This window comes from Bufo bufo, chromosome 2 (assembly GCF_905171765.1).
Source record: "Bufo bufo chromosome 2, aBufBuf1.1, whole genome shotgun sequence".
Classification (NCBI taxonomy): Eukaryota; Metazoa; Chordata; class Amphibia; order Anura; family Bufonidae; genus Bufo; species Bufo bufo.
The window spans coordinates 254,426,575-254,447,819 of record NC_053390.1 but is presented as its reverse complement, the minus strand read 5'-3'; the positions used below and the strand labels follow the sequence as shown (position 1 = coordinate 254,447,819).

At 47.0% G+C, this 21,245-nt stretch overlaps 1 protein-coding gene across 1 annotated transcript; it reads left to right on the top strand.

The window, feature by feature from the left end:
• Nucleotides 1-1,986: 1,986 nt before the first annotated feature.
• Nucleotides 1,987-15,127, top strand: CRKL (CRK like proto-oncogene, adaptor protein). Its single transcript, XM_040416399.1, has 3 exons — nt 1,987-2,571; nt 5,089-5,554; nt 13,971-15,127. Exons 1-3 carry the CDS (start codon nt 2,261-2,263, stop codon nt 14,103-14,105), a joined length of 912 nt encoding a protein of 303 aa, XP_040272333.1. The 5' UTR covers nt 1,987-2,260; the 3' UTR covers nt 14,106-15,127.
• Nucleotides 15,128-21,245: the final 6,118 nt, after the last annotated feature.

Sequence of the window (21,245 nt, the reverse complement as noted above, 5' to 3'; positions counted from 1 at the left end):
TGCACGCAATTTGTCTGCGATTGCATTGTTCCGTTTTTTCCGCGCGAGTGCAAAGCGTTTTAATGCGTTTTGCACGCGCGTGATAAAAAACTGAATGTTGGTACCCAGACCCGAACACGGACTTCTTCACTGATGTTCGGGTTTGGGTTCGGTGTTCTGTAGATTTTATTATTTTCCATTATAACATGGTTAATAAGGGAAAATAATAGCGTTCTTTAACTCACCTCATCCACTTTATCGCCCAGCCGTTATCGTCTTCTTCCAGGACCTGCACTGACGTTATCGCGCTCACCACGTCAGCGCAGGTCCTGCTGAATGAAGATAGAAGATCAGCCTTTGCAAGGTCCTTCAAGAAGAACAAAGAAGAGGATCCCGGCTGAGCGATCAAGTGGATGAGGTGAGTTATGTTTTTATTATTTTTTAACCCCTAAAGCCACATTTTACTATGCATTCTGTATTAAAGAATGCTACTATTTTCCCTTCTAACCATGTTATAAGGGAAAATAATCACATCTACAGAACACCTAACCCAAACCCGAACTTCAGTGGAGAAGTCAGTGTTCAGGTCTGGGTACCACATTCAGTTTTTTCTCATGCGCGTGCAAAAAACGGAACGCAATCGCAGTCAAACCTGACTGAAATTGCGTGCCTACTCGCACGATTTTCCCTGAAACGCACCTGCATCGCATCCGGCCCTCACCCGCGACGCCCTTGTGAAGGGGGCCTTTGTCTTTCAGGCACGAGAGTCGGCAACTTATTGGATGTTCAAGCAGTGAACTCTCGTGCCTGAAGGACTAAATGAGATGATCGAGCAAAGAATAATATAATGATATGCTCCTCTGCGTGGAGATGACCCCCTCCAGTAGCTGATCCCCATGACTGCTATGTCTTCTTCTCCAGTATGAGTAAAGGTCATAAAAGCCTAAAATATCAGCCCTGACTCATCCTGGAAATAACCGTCACTGACTGCTCCTGTGGTGAAGATGAAATGACATGGTGCAAATATAGGGGGCAGTAAGTGCTGGCACTGTTTATGGGGGGACTCTAGCTGCCTCTAGTTAACAGGTAGCTTAGGTTGACACTGTTAGGGGGACATTAGCCAGCTTTTTGTGGGGGTGTTAGCCTTTAAGGCTAAATGCACACGATTAGGATTGCGTGCGGATTTTCCGCACAAATTTGCGTGTGGAAAATCCGCGCCGTAGGTCACGTACATTGTACCCTATGAGAATTTGAAATTCTCGTACACACAATGCGGATTTTGACCTACGGTGCAGATTATAAAATCCGCAGCATGTGCATTTATTTTATTTTTTCTGAGCGGATTTTCTCCATTCACTTCAATGGGGAGAGGAAAATCTACATGCAAATCCGCACCAATTGATGCTGATTGGCCCGATTTGGCCGCACGGACTCTCCGCACATAAATCCTGAACGTGTGCATTGACCCCAAGGGTGTGATTTATCCATGAATCAGGCTCTTAAAGGGGTTTTCCAGGTCTTTATGGGTAAGTTCACTGTTTTTTTTAGAGGGGATCTTAATGCAGGTTTTTTCATCCAAACCCAGAAGTGGATCCAGCTCTGAGAAGTATAAATCCACTGAAAACCCTCCTGTGAACCCCATTATTGATGACCCGCACCAATGTAGAATCTCCTTTGTCACACAAGCAGCCGCCCCCCTATAGTTTACAATGTGAGCGCTTCCTCGAATTGTCAGGCACCCTAAATTTAAAGACTGACGTAATCTACTGCTAACGCTGACGTCACAAGCTAAGAACACCCTGCAGGGGACGACAACCAATACAAACCCCGAACATTTAACGTTCGCTGACGTCAAAGCCAAGCGGCTCCTGATTGGCTACTTGATCAGGCAGCTATTTGCACGACCATATGAAAACGCGCGCTCACGTCTACCCACTATGAAGTGACAGCAGCGGCATCCAATGGCGTGAGAGGGGCCGGACGCTGATTGGCTGCCGCTCGGCGATGACGCGTATCCGCTTGGCTGTATGTGAAAGCCTGCAGTCCCTCCGCCATCTTTACTGTCTCCTCAGTAGTCTCGCAGTCCGGAGCAGGGAGGGGACCCGAGGTGGGTTACACACACGCAGACCGCGCGGGCCTGACAGGACCTGCAGCTTCCGCCGTGACCATGAAACCCAGAGCAGCTGAGGGAGCCGCCTGCCAGTAGCCGGTTGCAGCAGCGCCTCACCCCCCCTCCGCTCACGACCGTTATCTCCGATTGTCCGAGGCGATTGAGCCCATCATGTCGTCCGCTCGCTTTGACTCGTCGGATCGTTCGAGCTGGTACTTCGGGCCGGTGTCGCGGCAGGAGGCACAGACGCGACTGCAGGGGCAGCGGCACGGCGTCTTCCTTGTCCGGGACTCGTCCACCTGCCCCGGAGATCACGTGCTGTCCGTCTCGGAGAACTCGCGGGTCTCCCACTACATCATCAATTCTCTGCCCGGACGGCGCTACAAGATCGGGGACCAGGAGTTCGACAACTTACCGGCCCTGCTAGACTTCTACAAGATCCATTACCTGGACACCACCACCCTCATCGAGCCGGCACTGAGGTGAGCCCTGCCTGCTGACTGTCTCCAGGAAGCTCAGTGTGATCTGACAACTGATGCCTGGTGGCGCCCGATGATTGCTCATGGGATGTCAGATCTGACATTGATGGGCGATACCAGGGGACTTGCTTCATGATTTATATCTGTAGGAGCGTGTCAAAGTCCTGTGGGTTTCCCTGTTCTCTGCCAGGGCACCTGGAAACCATAGGCAAGCGCACTCCGGCTCCATGCCTTTATATACGCTGCAAATATTGTCAGTTTTAGGAAAACCTGTCCGCCTTCTGCGAAAAACCGTGCCCCACCTGGCACTGCAGCTCTGTCCCAGTCACTTCGGTGAAGCTGAGCTGCAGTACCAGATGCGACCCTGGGACAAGGGTGGCGCTGTTTTTTGGCAATGAAAACTGGACCGCAAAGACTAAACCCCTGTTCCCTTATGTGGTTATCCGAGCATATTGGGAGTTGTAGTTTCACACCTCCCAATCCCCCCCCCCCCCCCCCCCTTCCGTCTGGTTTCATTGTATAAGTTAAGGTCAGGCGCTTGCTTTGCCTCCAGAATTCCCTTGAAGTAAACAGTTGACTGTGGATGGAGCTTCCTGGCCTCCATTGTGTACACAGGCAGCGGCAGGTTTACAGCTGGCACAGCTCTTTGCCATTCTTGGGCATTCCTGGTTTACCTCTGAGGTAAATAGTAAATGGCCTGTTTTCCACTGCTGGCGTCTGACGCTAAGGCTGGGGTCACGCGGCGACTCATCCAAAGACCGTACGACGCTGCACAATGAACGGGGTCGTGCTGCAGGCTCGTATCTCCTGCCACCGGCCCGGGCCCGTTCAGTGTCACTCAGTCTGCTGCCTGTACCTTGCCAGAAGACGCCACAGTTGTGCACTTCAGATGCCGCCTAGTCTACTTTCACACTTGCGTTTGGTGCGCATCCATCATGGATCTGCACAGACGGATCCGTTCAGATAATACGGCCGTCTGCATCCGTTCAGAACGGATCCGTTTGTATTATCTTTAACATAGCCAAGACGGATCAGTCTTGAACACCATTGAAAGTCAATAGAGGACGGATCCGTTTTCGATTGTGTCAGAGAAAATGGATCCGCCCCCCCATGACTTACATTGTGTGTCAGGACGGATCCGTTTGGCTCAGTTTAATCAGGCGGACACCAAAACGCTGCAAGCAGCGTTTTGGTGTCCGCCTCCAAAGCGGAATGGAGGCAAACTGATCCGTTTTGGACCGCTTGTGAGAGCCCTGAACGCATCTAGCGAGCGGACAGCTGCAGTGTCTGCTGTGTGAACAGGCCCTTATGGTCACTTTCATTGCGATGTACACCACTACATCGATGCTGCAATCTTTGTCGCCGCGCAGCCCCCGGCTTACTGTCTAAACGTAAAACTTAGCAGCCAGTCAGGGCTCCGCTTTCATCTCTCCTGGCGCTTTGGTGAAATGAAAGCTGCACTGTGATTGGTGGTCGTGGGCAGCAGCGTCCATTCTCATAAAGCTGCCTCTAAGTCCCCACTTTGTTTGGTGACACAAAACAAGTTGCTGATGCGGAGTCTGCCGGCACGTCCCTGCCCGGGGCTGACAGTCACACAGATCAATGGCTTCTGCGATATTGGATGTTAGGTCAGCGGCTGGTGTGGGCAGACATGCCTCGGGTAAATGAATGTATTGGTGTCAGCGCTTCCTATAGACCTCCAGTCATGGACTGCAGTGGACTCTGCTCTCTCTGACCACTGCATTGCATCACTCTTGGCAGCCGGGCAAGTTGTCAAGGTTTCGGGGGCTTGTGGCAGCACATGGAGCCCTGCGAGCAGCTGGCATGATCTGTGGCTGATGCCTTTAGCTTTTCCTAATCTGATAATCTAATTAGTCGGGTCTTAGAACCATTGTATTTATTTGCTAAACTCATTTGCGGAATGCGATTACTTGGGTTTTGGATCCTTATTCTGGGAGCTTTAGGTCTTTCTTGACACGCAAGTCATTGAACCGTTCTCCCGCATTAGGCTACTTTCACACTAGCATTTTTTGCGGATCTGTCATGGATATGTAAAAACGGATCCGTTACAATAATACAACCGCATGCATCCGTCATGAACAGATCCGGTTGTATTGTGTCTTCTATAGCCATGACAGATCCGTCATGAACACCGTTGAAAGTCAATGGGGGACGGAGCAGTTTTCTATTTTGTCAAGAGAAAATGAGTCCGCATCCCAGGACGCACAGAAAAACGCAGCATGCAGCGTTATGGTGTCCGCCTCCAGAGCGTAATCGAGACGGAACGGAGGCAAACTGATGCATTCTGAACGGATCCTTTTTCTATTCAGAATGCATTGGGGCTGAACTGATCCGTTTTGGACCGCTTGTGTGATCCCTGAACGGATCTTACAAACGGAAAGCCAAAACGCCAGTGTGAAGCAAGATAGCCTAAGTCTTCTGTAGCGCAGCAGCCATACAACTGTCCACACAATGTAGACTTGGCTGCCGTGGTAAATTAACGTTTTGTTTTTCTGACAGATATCCGAGCCCGCCTGTGGGGACAGGTTCTGCCTCTACTGTCCATGCGTCGGAGGAAAACTTGGAGTGTGTACGGACTCTTTATGACTTCCCTGGCAATGACGCCGAGGACCTTCCTTTTAAAAAAGGTGAAATCTTGATCATTGTAGAAAAGCCTGAGGAACAATGGTGGAGTGCCCGGAACAAGGACGGTCGCGTTGGTATGATCCCTGTGCCCTATGTGGAGAAGCTACCCCGTGTGTTTCTTCAAGGAGTGATGGGGAACAGGAATTCCAATAGCTATGGCATCCCCGAGCCTGCACATGCCTATGCTCAGCCTCAGACTCCCAGCCCTCTGCCCGCCTCTTCTACCCCTCCTGGCGCAGTTATCACCCCATTACCATCCACGCAGAATGGACCTGTCTATGCTAAAGCCATTCAGAAACGAGTGCCCTGCGCTTACGATAAGACGGCCCTTGCGCTGGAGGTAAGTCATGGGGATTTAGATGGCGGCGCTGTCACTTCCTTACAGATTTTCTTTAGTTTCATTGCAAAAAGTTAATGACTTATTGATTCCCAGGTCATTGTGTCAGTGGAGGAACATTCCCTTAGCTGACGAGAACACGGCCACGCTCGTACCTCAGCACTTGGGTTATTGAAGAATAAATGAGTTGTCCTGGCGCCCCCTTCCACTCGTTCAGATACCGCTTGCAATGAGGAGCTGCTGTATGCCAGGCAGGGCAGTGCGGCTGACAGCAAGTACTGGGCATGGGTCCCATTCATTCGATTAGGACCTGTGCATGATATCTGCTGGTTGCCTCAGTATCTCCCTGTGCTTGATGTGAGAGAGGGGTTCTGCACCTCCTTTTTAAAGGGGTTGTCTCACTTCAGTAAGTGGCATTTATCATGTAGAGAAAGTTACTAAAAGGCACTTAATAATGTATTGTGATTGTCCATATTGTGTCCTTTGCTGGCCTGATTCATTCTTCCATTATATACTGCTTGTTTCCAAGGTTACGACCACCCTGCAATCCATCAGTGGTGGTCGTGCTTGCACACTATAGGAGAAAGCGTCAGCCTCTTTGGTGGCCGGGACCATGGGAGTGCGCATAGGCTGGTAGTTTTTATTATATTACCCAAGCACGACCACTGCTGCTGGATTGCAGGGTGGTCGTAACCATGGAAACGAGCAGTGTATAATGTGATGGAAAAATGAATCCAGCCAGCAAAGGAGGCAATATGCACAATAATATATTAATAAGTGCCTTATATTAACCTTGTCTACATGAAAAATGGCAATTGCTGAAGTGACACACACTCCAGACACTGGCCTGTACTTGGCAGAAGTGTAATTACTGCGAAGGTGTTTCCTGCTTAATACCGGTTAAGAGGTAGCGAACAATGAGAACTAGCTTTTATCTAAGGGGGTACTCCAGCCATAGGTGTTTAGTCTCACCACCGGCAGCTGCAGATCTGGTTTCTCCTACTTGTGGCTGCTGCTCACCTTCTTCTGGTTTTGTACAAGGGAACGGTGCCCATGTATGACTCCTGGGGCCCTCACCAGTCAGACCTTTAATGAGCCTCTTTCAGCATGATCACCGCTATTAAAGCAGGCAGCATCTGATCTGCTGCGCAGGCGCTGAGTCACTGGGCAGACTCTGCGCTGGCAAGAGAGCCCTGCCCATCAAATGGGGAGAGTAAACAGAGCACAGGGGCATAGCGCATGTGGAGCTCAAAGCGCTACAGCCAGCCCCTTGGTGCTTAAAATAGGGCATTAGCATAGATACAAGAAGTTATATTTCTCAGCGATCACTAACCCTAGAGACACAAGAAACACATCACCTGATCACACCTGGCAGGCAGTATGCTTGGTTTAATATGGTCGATCATGCTGCCGGTCTCTGTAGGGGTCTCCCTACCTTCTTAATTGATGCTTGTGAGTCTCCATGATTGTATGTGATGTTCCCATACAGTTATATTGGCACGTCTGTCTACATGAGGCGACATGCTACTGACAGCCGATGATCTTACGGCTGGACAGTGACTGGTCGCGGCCAGTATTCCCATAGAAATGAATGGGGTTGCAGCTCATTGGAGTTGGATTTTTTTTGAGATTCATGGGTTGTAGTCGCAGCGCACGTGTGACTCTCTGTGGCCCCCTTCATTTCGGTGGGATACTGCTACACTGCGAAGCCCCTGCGACTCGTCAGAGATGAGATCAATTTTATTGGCAGTAGGCTGATCCACACACGTCACTCGGCAGTAGTCTGGAACGAGCATTTGTTCACTCAGTTATCGCTCCATGTAAAAGATCCTTAATAAGGTTGTGGCCTTTGGAGCGGTCAGTCGAGCATGCCCCCTGCTGTGCCATTCATTCTCTGTACGACTGCAGGGTACTCTCGGGCACCCCTTTACAGAATGAATGGATTGGCAGGGCACATGCCCATCCATCCACTCCGTTCAGAAAGGGTTGGATGCCCACTGATCAGGTAGTTATCCCATCATGCAGATGGGAGAGAACTTTTAGGCCCCTTTCACACGGGCGAGTATTCCGCGCGGATTGAACGCATTGCACCCGCACTGAATCCGTACCCATTCATTTCTATGGGGCTGTTCACATGAGCGGTGATTTTCACGCATCACTTGTGCATTGCGTGAAAATCGCAGCATGCTCTATTTTGTGCGTTTTTCACGTAACGCAGGCCCAATAGAAATGAATGGGGTTGCGTGAAAATCGCAAGCAAGTGCGGATGCGGTGCGATTTTTCACGCACGGTTGCTAGAAGACGATCGGGATGGGGACCCGATCATTATTCTTTTCCCTTATAACATGGTTATAAGGGAAAATAATAGCATTCTGAATACAGAATGCATAGTACAATAGCGCTGGAGGGGTTAAAAAAATAAATAAAATAATTTAACTCGCCTTAATCCACTTGATCGCGCAGCCCGGCTTCTCTTCTGTCTTCTTTGCTGTGTGCAGGAAAAGGACCTGTGGTGACGTCACTCCGGTCATCACATGATCATCACATGATCATCACATGATCTTTTACCATGGTGATGGATCATGTGATGACCCGAGTGATATCACCACAGGTCCTGTTCCTGCACACAGCAAAGAAAGAAGACAGAAGAGATGCCGGCTGCACGATCAAGTGGATTAAGGCGAGTTAAAAAATAAAATAAATAATTTTTTTTTTTTTTTTTTTTTTTTTTTTTTTTTTTACCCCTCCAGCCCTATTTTACTATGCATTCTGTATTCCGAATGCTATTATTTTCCCTTATAACCATGTTATAAGGGAAAATAATACAATCTGCAGAACACCGTTCCCAAGCCCGAACTTCTGTAAAGAAGTTCGCGTTTGGGTACCAAACATGCACGATTTTTCTCACGCGAGTGCAAAATGCATTACAATGTTTTGCACTCGCATGTACCCGCACCTTTTCCCGCAACGCCCGTCTGAAAGAGGCCTTATAGTTCACACAGCTTTAAGAGTAAGTACTTTCAGTCCATCTAGTTCTGTGATGGCTAACCTCCGGCACTCCAGCTGTGGTAAAACTACAACTCCCAAGATGTACACTTGTTTGGCTGTTCTCAGAACTCCACAGAAATGAATAGCGCATGCTGGGAGTCGTAGTTTCACCACAGCTGGGGTGCCGGGGGTTAGCATCACTGATCTAGTTGCATAAAGATTTGATACACCTCCTTCTAAGTAGGTCTGTGCCATCTTATTATATCAAGTGTGTCAATTAGTAATATAATCACACAAGTCTCTGGGGGTCCCATTCTAATTAGGTTGGTAACTGGGAGAAACAAAGCACTTTGGAAGGTTAACAAGTAGGTCGGTGACCTCCCACTGAGCAGCCTGACAGTGCGCGATATATACGCTTTTTACATGTGAGTTACATTTTTGGGGGAAGGGCCCTATCATATTGATAATATATTGGGGGGAGTTATCTGTGCCATCAGGCAGCACTGTATGTCAGCCTCTTGTATTTTCTCCTGTAACGGTAAGGACTTTTCCTCATTAGCACTGAATCTCTGTAAGATTGTACATTTTGGGGCTGCATTTTACGGAATAGAAAATATGCACATTATACGGAATATACTCATCATAAGGCCTCATGCACATGACCGTTGCGGCTCTGATGCAGACCCATTCACTTCAATGGGGCCGCAAAAGATGCGGACAGCACTCCGTTATTTTTATTGAGTACGTATCCGCATTATAGATCATCAATAACAGATTGGCAGGGGTCCGACACCCACCGTCCTCACCAGTGCCGGTTAAGCCTTCTCTTCATTGTTTATTTGCTCACCATTGCGGCAGGTGTAGCTACAAGAAGCCATCCCATTCACTTCTATATGGCAGCTCCTTCCTATTCAAGTGTATACTATAGAGCTGTCCCATTGAGGTAAATGGGACGACTTGGGTGTAATTACACTGCTCACCGCTGCAGTTGAGGGCGAGCCAGTAAACAGTGGAGAACGCTGCGCTGGCATGGCGCACACCTTCTTGTCAAACAGCTGATCGGCGGGGGTGATGAGTGTCGGACCCCTGCCACTCTGATATTGATGACCTATCCTGGGAATAACATACTGCGATTGGCCAGGAAAATGCGGTCCATGTGAAGGCTGCCTCTCCTGGACTGACAGTGGCACCTCAGAACCCCAGAACTGACTCTTTGCTAGTAATTTATGATAGTCTCTATCTGATGGTGGGGCTATTGCAGTGTACCCACATCATATCACTACGCTGCCATAGCCCCGCCATCAGTTAGAGACTAAATTACTAGGGTACAGTCAGGGGAGCCGCGATCGGTCCAGGAGAGGCAGCCGACACACGGACCATGTTTCCTAGGCCAGTCGCGGTCGTGTGCATGAGCCCTAAGGGTCCATTCACACGTCCGTCGTGTGTTGCGCATCCGCAAGACACCCGGCCGGCACCCCCTATAGAAATGCCTATTCTTGTCTGCAGCTGCGGACAAGAATAGGACATGTTCTATCTTTTGCGGAGCTGTGGACCAGAAGATCGGGGCCGCGCTCCGCGGATGCGGACAGCACACTGTGTGCTGTCCGCATCCATTCCGTCCCCATAGAGAATGAATAGGTCTGCACCCTCTCCACAAAATTGAAGAATGGCTGCGCACCCATTTGCGGACGTGTGAATGGAGCCTAAGTTAAATGTGGCTTCCCCACCCAGTGATGTAGGTGGTCTTTCAGGAGGTAGGAGTCCGGGGTTGTCAGGAGGAAGTGACACATGGCAGCGCAGTGCCTGGTTGACTCACACGAGTAGTATGTGCACGCGCTCAGGTGGGACACGGAGGATTGTGTGGAATTTTCTGAGTCACTGGATTCCTGTAATATCCAATGGGCAGCAGATCATAGCACAGCTACCTGCAGGCGTCTGAGGGCCAGGCTTTCTAGTAAAGAAGGGACACGAGTCAGTACTTGTAGCGCTTTTCCATTTTCCAAAAAACGCCTATATAATCCAGATAGGATTTATTTTGCCAGCTGTAACAAATGATTACTAGAAAGCGTATTGTAGGAAAGGGTTCTGGCTGACAGTGGGGTGCTTCCTGCCCATTACTTGGTGAGCAGTGTTTGGGATTCTCCTTCATCGGTTATCGGTCGGTGGGGGTCCGACACTTGGGTCCCGGCGCTCGCAGCTTTTCCTAGCCCAATGCTCAGACCCGTTGAAGCGAATGAGGCTGAGCTGCAATGACAGCGCAGCCACGATACAATGGATGGCACTGTGCCTGCTGAGCTGAGAAAAGGCCATGGCACTAAATCCATATTGATCAGCGTATGATTTGTGTCTACAGAGGCTTAGAAACAGAATTTCAGGAGTTTAGTTGTTCTTGATCCGGACTGTGATCATTCACTGTACTGCTGATTTTCTGTGGCTTTTTAGGGTATTGCTCCACATGTATCGGAAACGCGACATGTTCTGTGTGGGTTTATGCATTTAAAGGGAACCTGTCCCTGGGATTTTGGGTATAGAGCTGAGGACATGGGTTGCTAGATGGCCGCTAGCACATCCGCAATACCCAGTCCCCATAGCTCTGTGTGCTTTTATTGTGGAAAAAAACTGATTAGATACATATGTAAATTAACCTGAGATGAGTCCAGCATGAAGGAGCCCAGCACCGCCCTGCATACTCCGAATCTCCTCCTTGCTCCCCGACGTCCGAAAGCTAGAGCGCCGTAATCTTGCGATGCACGAGCTAGCGCATGCGCAGTGTCGTCATAATGTTCCTTCCCTGTGCTGGGATCAGCCTCAGGGAACGAACTGCGCATGTGCTAGCTCGCGCATCGCGAGATTACGGCGCTCTGGCTTTCTGACATCGCGGAGCAAGGAGGAGATTCGGAGGATGCAGGGCGGTGCTGGGCTCCTTCACGCTGGACTCATCTCAGGTTAATTTGCACATGTATCAAATCGTTTTTTTTACACAATAAAAGCACACAGAGCTATGGGGACTGGGTATTGCGGATGTGATAGCGGCCATCTAGCAGCCCATGTCCTCAGCTCTATACATCAAAATCCCGGTGACAGGTTCCCTTTAAAATCCACAGAGGATTTTAGTCCGTCATCTGCACCAGGTTTCATCTGATACATTTGGTGCAGAAATTGAGTTTGAGCGCTAACTAGTTTCAGGTATTCTTCCATTGAGTTCAGTGAGGAAATCAAAATCTGTAATAGAACCAAATTTTTGGAGATTTATTCTGTATTATTGCTCAGCTCAAAGGCATTGATTTATTTTTATTTTAAATGTTATGTATAATCCACCGGTTAACACTTCTCTTCTGGATTTAATCTTATTGTAGCAGTATGTGATAGCTGTGTGAGCGATGTGTCTTTTAAGGGGTTGTCCACTTTATTTATATTGAAGACCTATGATCAGGATAGGTCATTAATATCAGATCAGCAGGAGTCCGGCCCCCCTGCCAGGCCGCGCTTCATACGTACGCTGCCTTCCCTTCATTGTTAAACGGTGAAGAGAAGCCAGCAGTTGTACGGAGCGTGGCCTTCTCTTCAAACACCTGGCCGGTGGGGGTCCCGGGAGTCGGACCCACAGCGATCTGATATTGATGAGGATCCGCTCATCATTATAAATAAAGTTACTCTTTCAAACTTGTTTTGGAACTTTACTATGGAAGGTTAAACCACTGAACCCAAGTTATGGCGTTCCGGCTCTGTGACCTGTGCAGAGGTCATTGTACAAGGAAAGAATAGATGAGCTGTGCTATCGCCTATTGTGAATGGTGGACTCCCTTTTTTTATGTATGTAATATTTTTCATAGTAATCCTGCCTGTAATAATAATGAGATGACTACTGAAAAGTGATCTGTTCCGAACAGGACGTCTTCACATTTTTCGAGCCCGTTCAAAAGGTGGAATTTTGGTGCAGGTACTGTTAGAATTCCGGTGGTGGCCGCATGTCCGCCTCCCATTGTTTTCAATGGGAGACAGTGCTGCTGTTTGCAGGCTAGTGGTTTAAGGGAGCATTCACACGACCGTATAAATGGATCCGCATTTGCGGAACGGGTGTGGACTCCTTCATTTCAATGGGGCCGCAAATGATGCGGACAGCACACTGTGTGCTGTCCACATCCGTTGTTCCGTTCAGTGGCCCCACAAAAAAGAGAGCATGTCCTATTCTTGTTGCGGACAAGAATAGGCCTTCTCTATATAGTGCAGTCCGCAAAATGCGGAACGGACACCGCCGGTTTCTGTGTTTTGCAGATCTGCAATTTGCGGACCGCAATACACTTAGTCGTGTGAATGCTCCCTAAAGCTGTGAACACGCTAAGAAGTGTCCCTTCTTGGCATGGTGTGGCGTTTGAAGCCGCAGCATGTTCATTCAGTGGAGCTCAGCCTTAACCCATTCACGACTGCCCACTGTGTATATACATCCTATCTGCACATGCCCCGTGCAGCTAGCACGTATATACATGTGCAGGCAGCGCTTTAATGAAAGCTCCTGCAGTCGAGCAGGTCGCTTCTGCTTTCTCCTGTGTCGGCAGGAGAGCGCTGAACGAGCACATGGTGGAGGGAGCAGGAAACGGCAGATCCGCTTCCTCTGTTAGTCCTGGTGGTCACGTGACAGCTGGGGGTTGTCTGGAGCAGAGCTGCAGGGTCTAAGGAGACCCTGATCAGCTCTGCCTGTGTCATGCCCCCTCAGGAGGCTGTTTTCCCCTGTAACTGGGGTTCCTGTGGATGCAGATTTTATTTTTATTTTTTTAATACAGGATCTGTTTCTATATTTTATTTTTCTGTTCGTCTGACAGATCAGAAGAACGGAAAAATAACAATGATGTGAACTCTCCCATAGTAAGTAATCTAAATCCCTGCTCTTTCTATGCTTGGCCTTGACCATATGTATTTTGTGGTCTGCAAAAAATACGTATGATGTCTGCGTTGCGTCCAGCCTTTTCTTGTCTGCAAAACGGACAAGAATTGAACATGTTCTATCTTTTTTGCGGGACTGGAGAATGGCAATATAGGGACGCGGACATTGAAATGAATGGGTCTGCATCCAATCTGGAAAAAATGAGAATCGGATGCTGACCAAAAATAGGTTTGTGTGAATGGAGCCTAATGTGAGTGGTCCCATCCTGCTTGGTGATTCCTTATGTAAGTGTGCACTCGCTGATTACATCCGTCAGCATGACTGCTGTGCCCAACCTAAGCAGAGGTCGAGATGAATAAGTTACTAAATCTAGTAAAACTTTACAGTATATCTGTCAGCTCATCCTGCTCCATCAGTTCCCCCCATTGTTATATATAGTGACACGTTCTAAGAAACGGCTGCTGTTTTTATTTCAGTCTGTCTTTGCCCAGGTAAATGACACATCTTCTGCCCTCACAATAATTCTGTTTTTTTTTCTTCTATTTTTAGGTGGGTGACCTTGTGAAAGTGACTCGCATGAATATTAACGGCCAATGGGAAGGGGAGGTGAATGGCCGAAAAGGGCTTTTTCCCTTCACACATGTGAAAATAATTGACCCTCAGAATCCGGATGACAATGAGTGACTGGCGTGATCTCCTCACTTCTCCTCCTCCAGGTCCTCTGAAGCTCCCCTGGCCTCCTCCTCTTTCAGCTGCCTGGTCATTTGACACGCGCTCCAGAGTTCACCTACTGACGCATGTAACATAGCTGTGTTTGTCCATGATGCGAGCTGCTGCTTCCCACGTTTTCAAGGGTCTGCCGTGCTGCCAGCCGCTAATCCTGTTGCTGTGGAGAACCATACCTGGTGGCTTTCTGAAGCGTTGTTGTTTTTTTTTTTTTTTTGTTTGTTTTTTTCTCCCCCTTTTCCTCTTAAAGAATTTGTGTTTTATGGACTCACACAGCGCCACAAAATAGTGATTTCTAGAAATGACCCCTGCTTCCGTCATTTCGGAGAACGAAGAGATTGTGACCGATCCGTTGGGATCCCTACAATCCCTCTTGCTGGTGGGGAGATCCAAGTGTATGATGGTTAAACTGAGGCCTTTATTTATACTGCGAACCATGGCAATTGTTGTTCTGCGCAGGAATTTGACTACTTCCCCTTTCAAATGCAGAGTTCTGTCGCTGCAGCAGAGGACGCCGCCTGCCAGTCCTTCCAGCGGAAATTCCAGTTTTCTCTTGTGCTCTGATGCAGTGTGATTCTTCTCGGTGCCATTATCCGTTTGTACTGTGAGGTGTCTAGCGGGTAGATCTTAGGAATGTGATTTTTATTTTTATTTTTTTTCCTGGACTTTTTTGGTTTCCGTCATGAGAATGAACACCCCCTTTCATTGCAGAATGTTCCGTATTGCCTAAGAAGCCACGTATTGAGTTTCCGCATGTATTCCGATTGCTTGGAATATCCTAGATCCATTCATTTAAACTCCTTTGTTGGCCTTTTTTTATGCGGTGGGCGCTGGTGCTCTGCTGCCACGTAATAGCACAAAAGGAGGAAACACACAATGAGCCAGCTCCTTAAGTCTTGTCTGAATCTTGTTTTGCCCACTTTATCTGGAACGCTGCAAAAAAAAAGACTATGCAAGGGAAAATTTGCCTTGACTCCAGAGTTAGGTGTCTTAAATCTAATTTCCAGGCTTCTCGGGCAGCAAGAGTTGGTTTCCTGTACACTTCCATTTGGAGGAATAAGAAGCCTCGTCTGTTCAGCGGCACGGCTGTAATATTCTGCCCCCCAGATCGGGTTGTGATGGGAGCGTTGCCTCTTCGCTGCCCGATGATGGCTTGTGTTGGATCTGGGACACTTCCAGCTCCGAGCCAGCGAGTCGCTGCTTTGGCCATGCTCTGCATTTTGAGTTTCCTAAATCTTCTGCCTGTTTACGAATCCAACAAATGTCGAAAGGGAATCTGTCACTTGGGACAGTTTGCTCATGGAGGGCAACGTCTCATTTTATTTTTGTAAAGGGAGGTTAAACTCTGTCTGTGCCATTTGTTTTGCTTGTAAATTGTAATTTTATATTGTATTGACCTTTTACAGGAGGGATTTCAGTTTCAGTGTAATTAACATTTTTAACTGTTTTCAAGCCATTGGCATCAAGTTTGTGAGCAGCAGGTTTTCTTCCTGCGTGGATGTTTTCTCTGTAACTGTTCCGAGGGGCGACCTGCGAGGGTCTAGAGTCTCAGTAGGTTACATAGAACGCACATTATTGTAGATGTACGCTTTTTAACTTGATTTTTTTTTTTTTTTGAAGGGGGAAGAAATCATAGCTTTTGAGTTTTATTTTTTTGTGCTGTAAAATTAACAGTATTAAATGACTTATATTCTTAGAATACACAGTGTCTTCATTCCGTGTGTGTTCATCTAAAAATCGTTCCGAATGAATGGGTGTATCCGTTAAGTAGGTAGTTTTCTGGTCTGGTGGTTAAGTGGGGCTTGTTTGAGTGGAAATCAGCCCAATATTTGTCCTTTTTTTTTTTTTTTTTTTGTGTTCTTAAGGGCTCATGCACATGACTGCCCTCCGAGACATACGGTCCGTGAGCGGGCCATATGTCCCGGAGCGGCATACATTGAGCGCCCAGCATCATAGGTTACTATGATGCTGTGCGCATTGGGCTGCCCGCGGGACTATTGTACCGTACTCGTATGATATTATGAGTGCGGGACAATAGTTCCGCGTCGGCCAGATGTGCACAGCATCATAGTAACCTATAATGCTGTGCGGTCCCATGCGCACGATGTATGCCACTCCGGGACATATGGCCCGCTCACGGACCGTATGTCTCAGAGGGCATGAGCCCTAAAGGGAATCTTTCACCAGGTCTAAAGGCTGGCCATACACATGTAATAGCTGCCAGCTGAACAGCTCTCTCCTGACTCCCCCATACACATGTTCGACTGAGCATGTATGTGTATTCAATGAGGGGTAGAGGAGGAAGCTGCTGACAGACACCACTGGCGGGGGATTATCTCCCTGGAGAACAAAAGGATCAGGTGAAAACATTCACTTCGCCTGCAGGAGAGTTGGGAGCTCCCCATACCAATCAGAGGTGGAGATGAATGCCTTACCTCATCTCGTCAACAAGAGTTCTTCACCTGCGAGGGGCTGTCCTGGCTCAAACGTGTATGTTAACATTAGGTGTAAGCGGCTGAAAAGTCACCCCATAACCTCCTATGATGTCAAGAGACAGAAAACTGCATAGAAAATCTGTGATTTTGATATACAATGTACGGTGCTGTGCTTGGTAAGCACGGAGACGGCTGCTGCTCTCACAGGAGCGCCGCTGACTTCTCAAACCAAATCTCGGAAAACCACTTTAAACTATTGGCCAAGATTTGACATTTGGCCACTGTTTTATTATTCTTTTTACTCCTAAAAAAATGTTAAATGCTGTGTGTAACCAGCCTTAGGGGCTGTTCACGTGCTGTACATCAGGTGGATACATTTATCATACTGTCAAAAAATTATACAAACATATGCAATTTTTTTTAAATATATTTTTTAACATATACATTTGACGGATGTGCACACGTTTTACTATGCTTGTGTCCATTTTAACAAAAAGGAGCTGTCCAAAAATGAAAGGTGGAATCTGGTTGCTATGGGCAACTAAGCCAGTTCTACTTTACACCAGTTTGATAAGTGATCCCCATTGTCTTGTGTTTCCATCAGTCTCCCATTCGCTATTATAGGATTCTGATATGCCAAACAAGGGGTGCACAACCATTTCTGATTGGGGGCCACATTGTCAGCCTGAACCAATTCCAAGGCCGAAAATAAAACTTAAAGGGATATTACCAACTGGAATACTATATTTATGGCATATTGAACCTACTGTGTATATCAGAAATGTCTAGTTACACTTCTAGTACTCCCATCTAAGATGCATGTGAGCAGCCACAAGACATAGACATACATGTCTGTCACCAGATGGTTGGGGGCCGCACAGGATGGTATAGAGGGCACCCCTGCGTCAAGCCATACGTTTTTCTATTTACAAACGTATCTGCTTGACATACAGCAAAAACGAGATGTGAACAGCCGCTCTACTAGTCTGCTCAGTGACGGGGACACACTGTGCAGTCCTATGTATTGATATGAGCACCAGGTCTCCCGGTCACCCCGCTTCCCGGTCCTTCTGTATTCATTAGTATTTGCCTTTGCCCCATAAGATGCATTTTGAAGGGAAAAGGTGGGGAGTGCGTCTTTTAGGGCGAAAAATACGGTAGTTTTCTAGCCATGCTCTGTGACCTGTGCAGAGGTCAGGAGGGAGTAGAGAAGACGAAATCCAGTATTCACAACTTATCTATGTAGAGGTGTTACCTGTCATTGTAATTTTGCCTGTGGTAATAATGATCATGGCTGCTGAATAGTTACCTGCATCGAACAGGCAATCCTGACCTAGTGGTCAGTGTGAAAATGCAGGATTCTATACATTTAAAAAGTGAAAAATAAAAGAATGCAATTTAATCTATAGATCATTTTCTGATGACACATTCCCTTTAATGTTCTATTTGCCTCCATATTCATATTTTAGAAGATATCTGGCAGCCAGTTACATGTGGGAAACGAGTCTGAAAAGATAAAATCGGACATGTCTGGTCCACACCTTCTCCAACAGAAGACTGAGGAGAGCTATTAGATTGCTTGCAGATTTCACAGCTGGAGTACACGGTCATGGTTCGGTGTTAATGACCTTTTTTTAGCACAGACAGCTCCATTTATTTAACTTTTTTTTACACTTTGATCTACTATCTGTTGTCAGAAATGTCATCAGAACTCAGATTTTTCAAAATCCTGACAAATCTCATTCCACTGTACATGGGGGGGATTATGGTAAGGTCCACATTGGAGGAAATGGTAGTTATGGAGCGATCACTCCCTCTCCCCAATTTCTTTGGCTATGCTTACTGCTTGACCTCAAATGTTTGAAGTAACCATGCTAACATGGTGGCATGAGGCATGACATGGTTAATAGCGTAGTGCACCGGAGTTCAATAGCAAGAGCTAAGGCTTCACAACCACAGGCTCCCTAACCGACCCTCTCAGAATTAATCTTTAGCATGTCTGATTTAAGAAAAGATCAGTGATCAGTGGTAGGATGCAATCTGCCATTCATTAAAAGTAGAAACCATGGCACTCGGTGTAGATTTTCAAAGCGGTTAATCTTTTGGGCCTTGGAAAGTAGCATCTGTAGTGGGCCGAGTGCCCCCGAAGCACTGATCAAGGTCCAGGTGTGCAAAACCAATTATGTAATGCAGGAAGGACCACGACCACCTCCTTGACTTCAAAGTTAAGAAAAAACAGGAATTTAGATGAATGAAATATGAGTTAGGCCTCATGCACACGCCCGTGGCCGTATTGTGGCATGCAATATGCGGGCACCGGTCGTGTGCTCCCCACATCATGGATGCGGACCCATTTACTTGAATGGGTCAGCGGTGCGGAACGGAGGCACTGAAGCACTACGGAGTTTCTGTCCGTGCCTCCGCACCGCAAAAAAAAAATAGAACATGTTTTTTTTTTTAGCAGTGCGGATGGGTCACGGACCCATTCAAGTTGAATGGGTCTCGATCCGTCCTGGTCGCCGCACAGACGTTGCCCGTGCATTGGGGACAGCAAATTCCGGTCCCTAATGCTTGGAGCGGCCGTATGCATGAGGCCTTATACTGAATTTTTTCCTGCAAAATAATATCAATCTGCTCAGCTCCTCCTGCTCTATAACATGCATTGAAATATATATATATTTTTTTTTAATAAAGGGAACCTGTCACGGGGATTTTGTGTATAGAGCTGAGGACATGGGTTGCTAGATGGCCACTAGCACATCCACAATACCCAGTCCCCATAGCTCTATGTTTTTTTTGGTGTAAAAAAAAAACCTGAGGTTAATTTGCATATGTATCAAAGATGAGTCCTGTCCCTGACTCATCTCACGTACAGGACTCATCTCAGGGTAATTTGCATATGTATCAAATCGTTTTTTTTTACACAATAAAAGCACACAGAGCTATGGGGACTGGGTATTGCGGATGTGCCAGCGGCCATCTAGCAACCCATGTCCTCAGCTCTATACAGAAAATCCCGGTGACAGGTTCCCTTTGAATCTGATATCTTTTTGAGTTTTTTACTATTCAACAGGAGCACAATATATCAGCTATAAATTGTCTAAAACAATCCAATCCTATAGATAGAGAATAATAGCATGACAATCGGAGACCAATACATTTTCTTAATCTCCAACTCCCCCACCCACTTCCCCTCCAACAGTGTTCCTTATGCAGAAGGTGTGGGCAAAGGCTAAAGCACTATTGGGCACTTCAGGCCGTGGGAGCAGAAGGGAATTTGGAATTATGACCAGCTCAGGGTGCCCTCATACTGTTTCAACAATTACAAAATTAATTTGCTTTTACCTTCTAGCCATTTTAATAAATGCCTGCAATTAAGTCATTAATTGGATGCCCAATCCAAGGTACTGGAATTAAGTGGTTTTACAGTGAATTCTGATATCTGGGACTTTGATAAGGCTTAGGGGTGTAAAAAGTTTACTAAACTATAAAGATATGTGTAATAAAAATATATATAATCTGATACAGAATAAAGTAACGGTCACCTAGGCCCGGGAACAAATGAGCGAGCTCCCCATTGACCAGTTCTCGACATGCCATCTGGCTGATGCCCATGTGATACAAAGAGAGGTGGTAGTCGCAAGACATTTTACCTGATGATGTCCTCATTGGCGCTGAGAGCTTTGTTACATGCATAAATCTTTTCTAGCCTTGTGGCTTCAGTGTGCAACGCGTATGTACATTTACATCAACCATTAAGCATGCGGCCTGGTACCACAGGGGCCTGTATAGGTTTACTACTAACTACGTTACAAGGAATATTACTACATTTAAAGGGAAAGAACCAGAAAAGATAAACCCTGTGACACCAGTGGCATGGTAGCATCAATGTCAAAGGCAGTGGTCTCCAAATTTTGGCTCTCCAGTTGTTTCTGACTTTCTAGAAAAAGAAGGGAGAGGGGTCTTCACTGCACCAAAATTGTACCATAATTTTTGTGTAAAATTCTGTCTCCAAATACGCCAACCAGTAGTTGGTATAGAGTCAGAGAAAAGTGTCTATAGACAACCTGTGTAGGTTTTTAGGATTTATCATTTATAGAATAATTAAATCAATCAGGGCCAATGTTTGCAAAAAACATGCGGTTATTCTGGCATGTTTAAAAAAAACAAAAAAAAAAACAGCAGTGCAAATTTGTGTGTAGAAGGACCCTAAGGGTCCTTTTACATGTATAGATGATCTGGCAGATTATCGGCAGTGACGTAGACCCCCCCCCCCCCAATATCTATTAGATCAGTCATTTACTTGGGGATGAATACAGGGATCGCTTGTCCCCATAGAGAATCATTATTCATGTGCAGCAGATCATTGTTTAGACAGAACGATCTGCTGCACAGGAACGACATGATCGCCAGATGAACAAGCGTCTACTCGTTCCCGATAATCTGCCTGTGTGAATAAGGCGCGTTTGCAATGGGTCTGTGTACATGAGTGTTATTTTATTTATTTTTTTCATGCACCAGTTCTGCGTTGCGTGAAAATCGCAGCGTGTTCTATATTCTGCGTTTTTCACGCAGCCCTGGCCCCATAGAAGTGAATGGGGCTTCAGTGAGAAACACATTACATCCGGAAGCAAGTGCGAATGCGATGCGTTTTTCACTGATG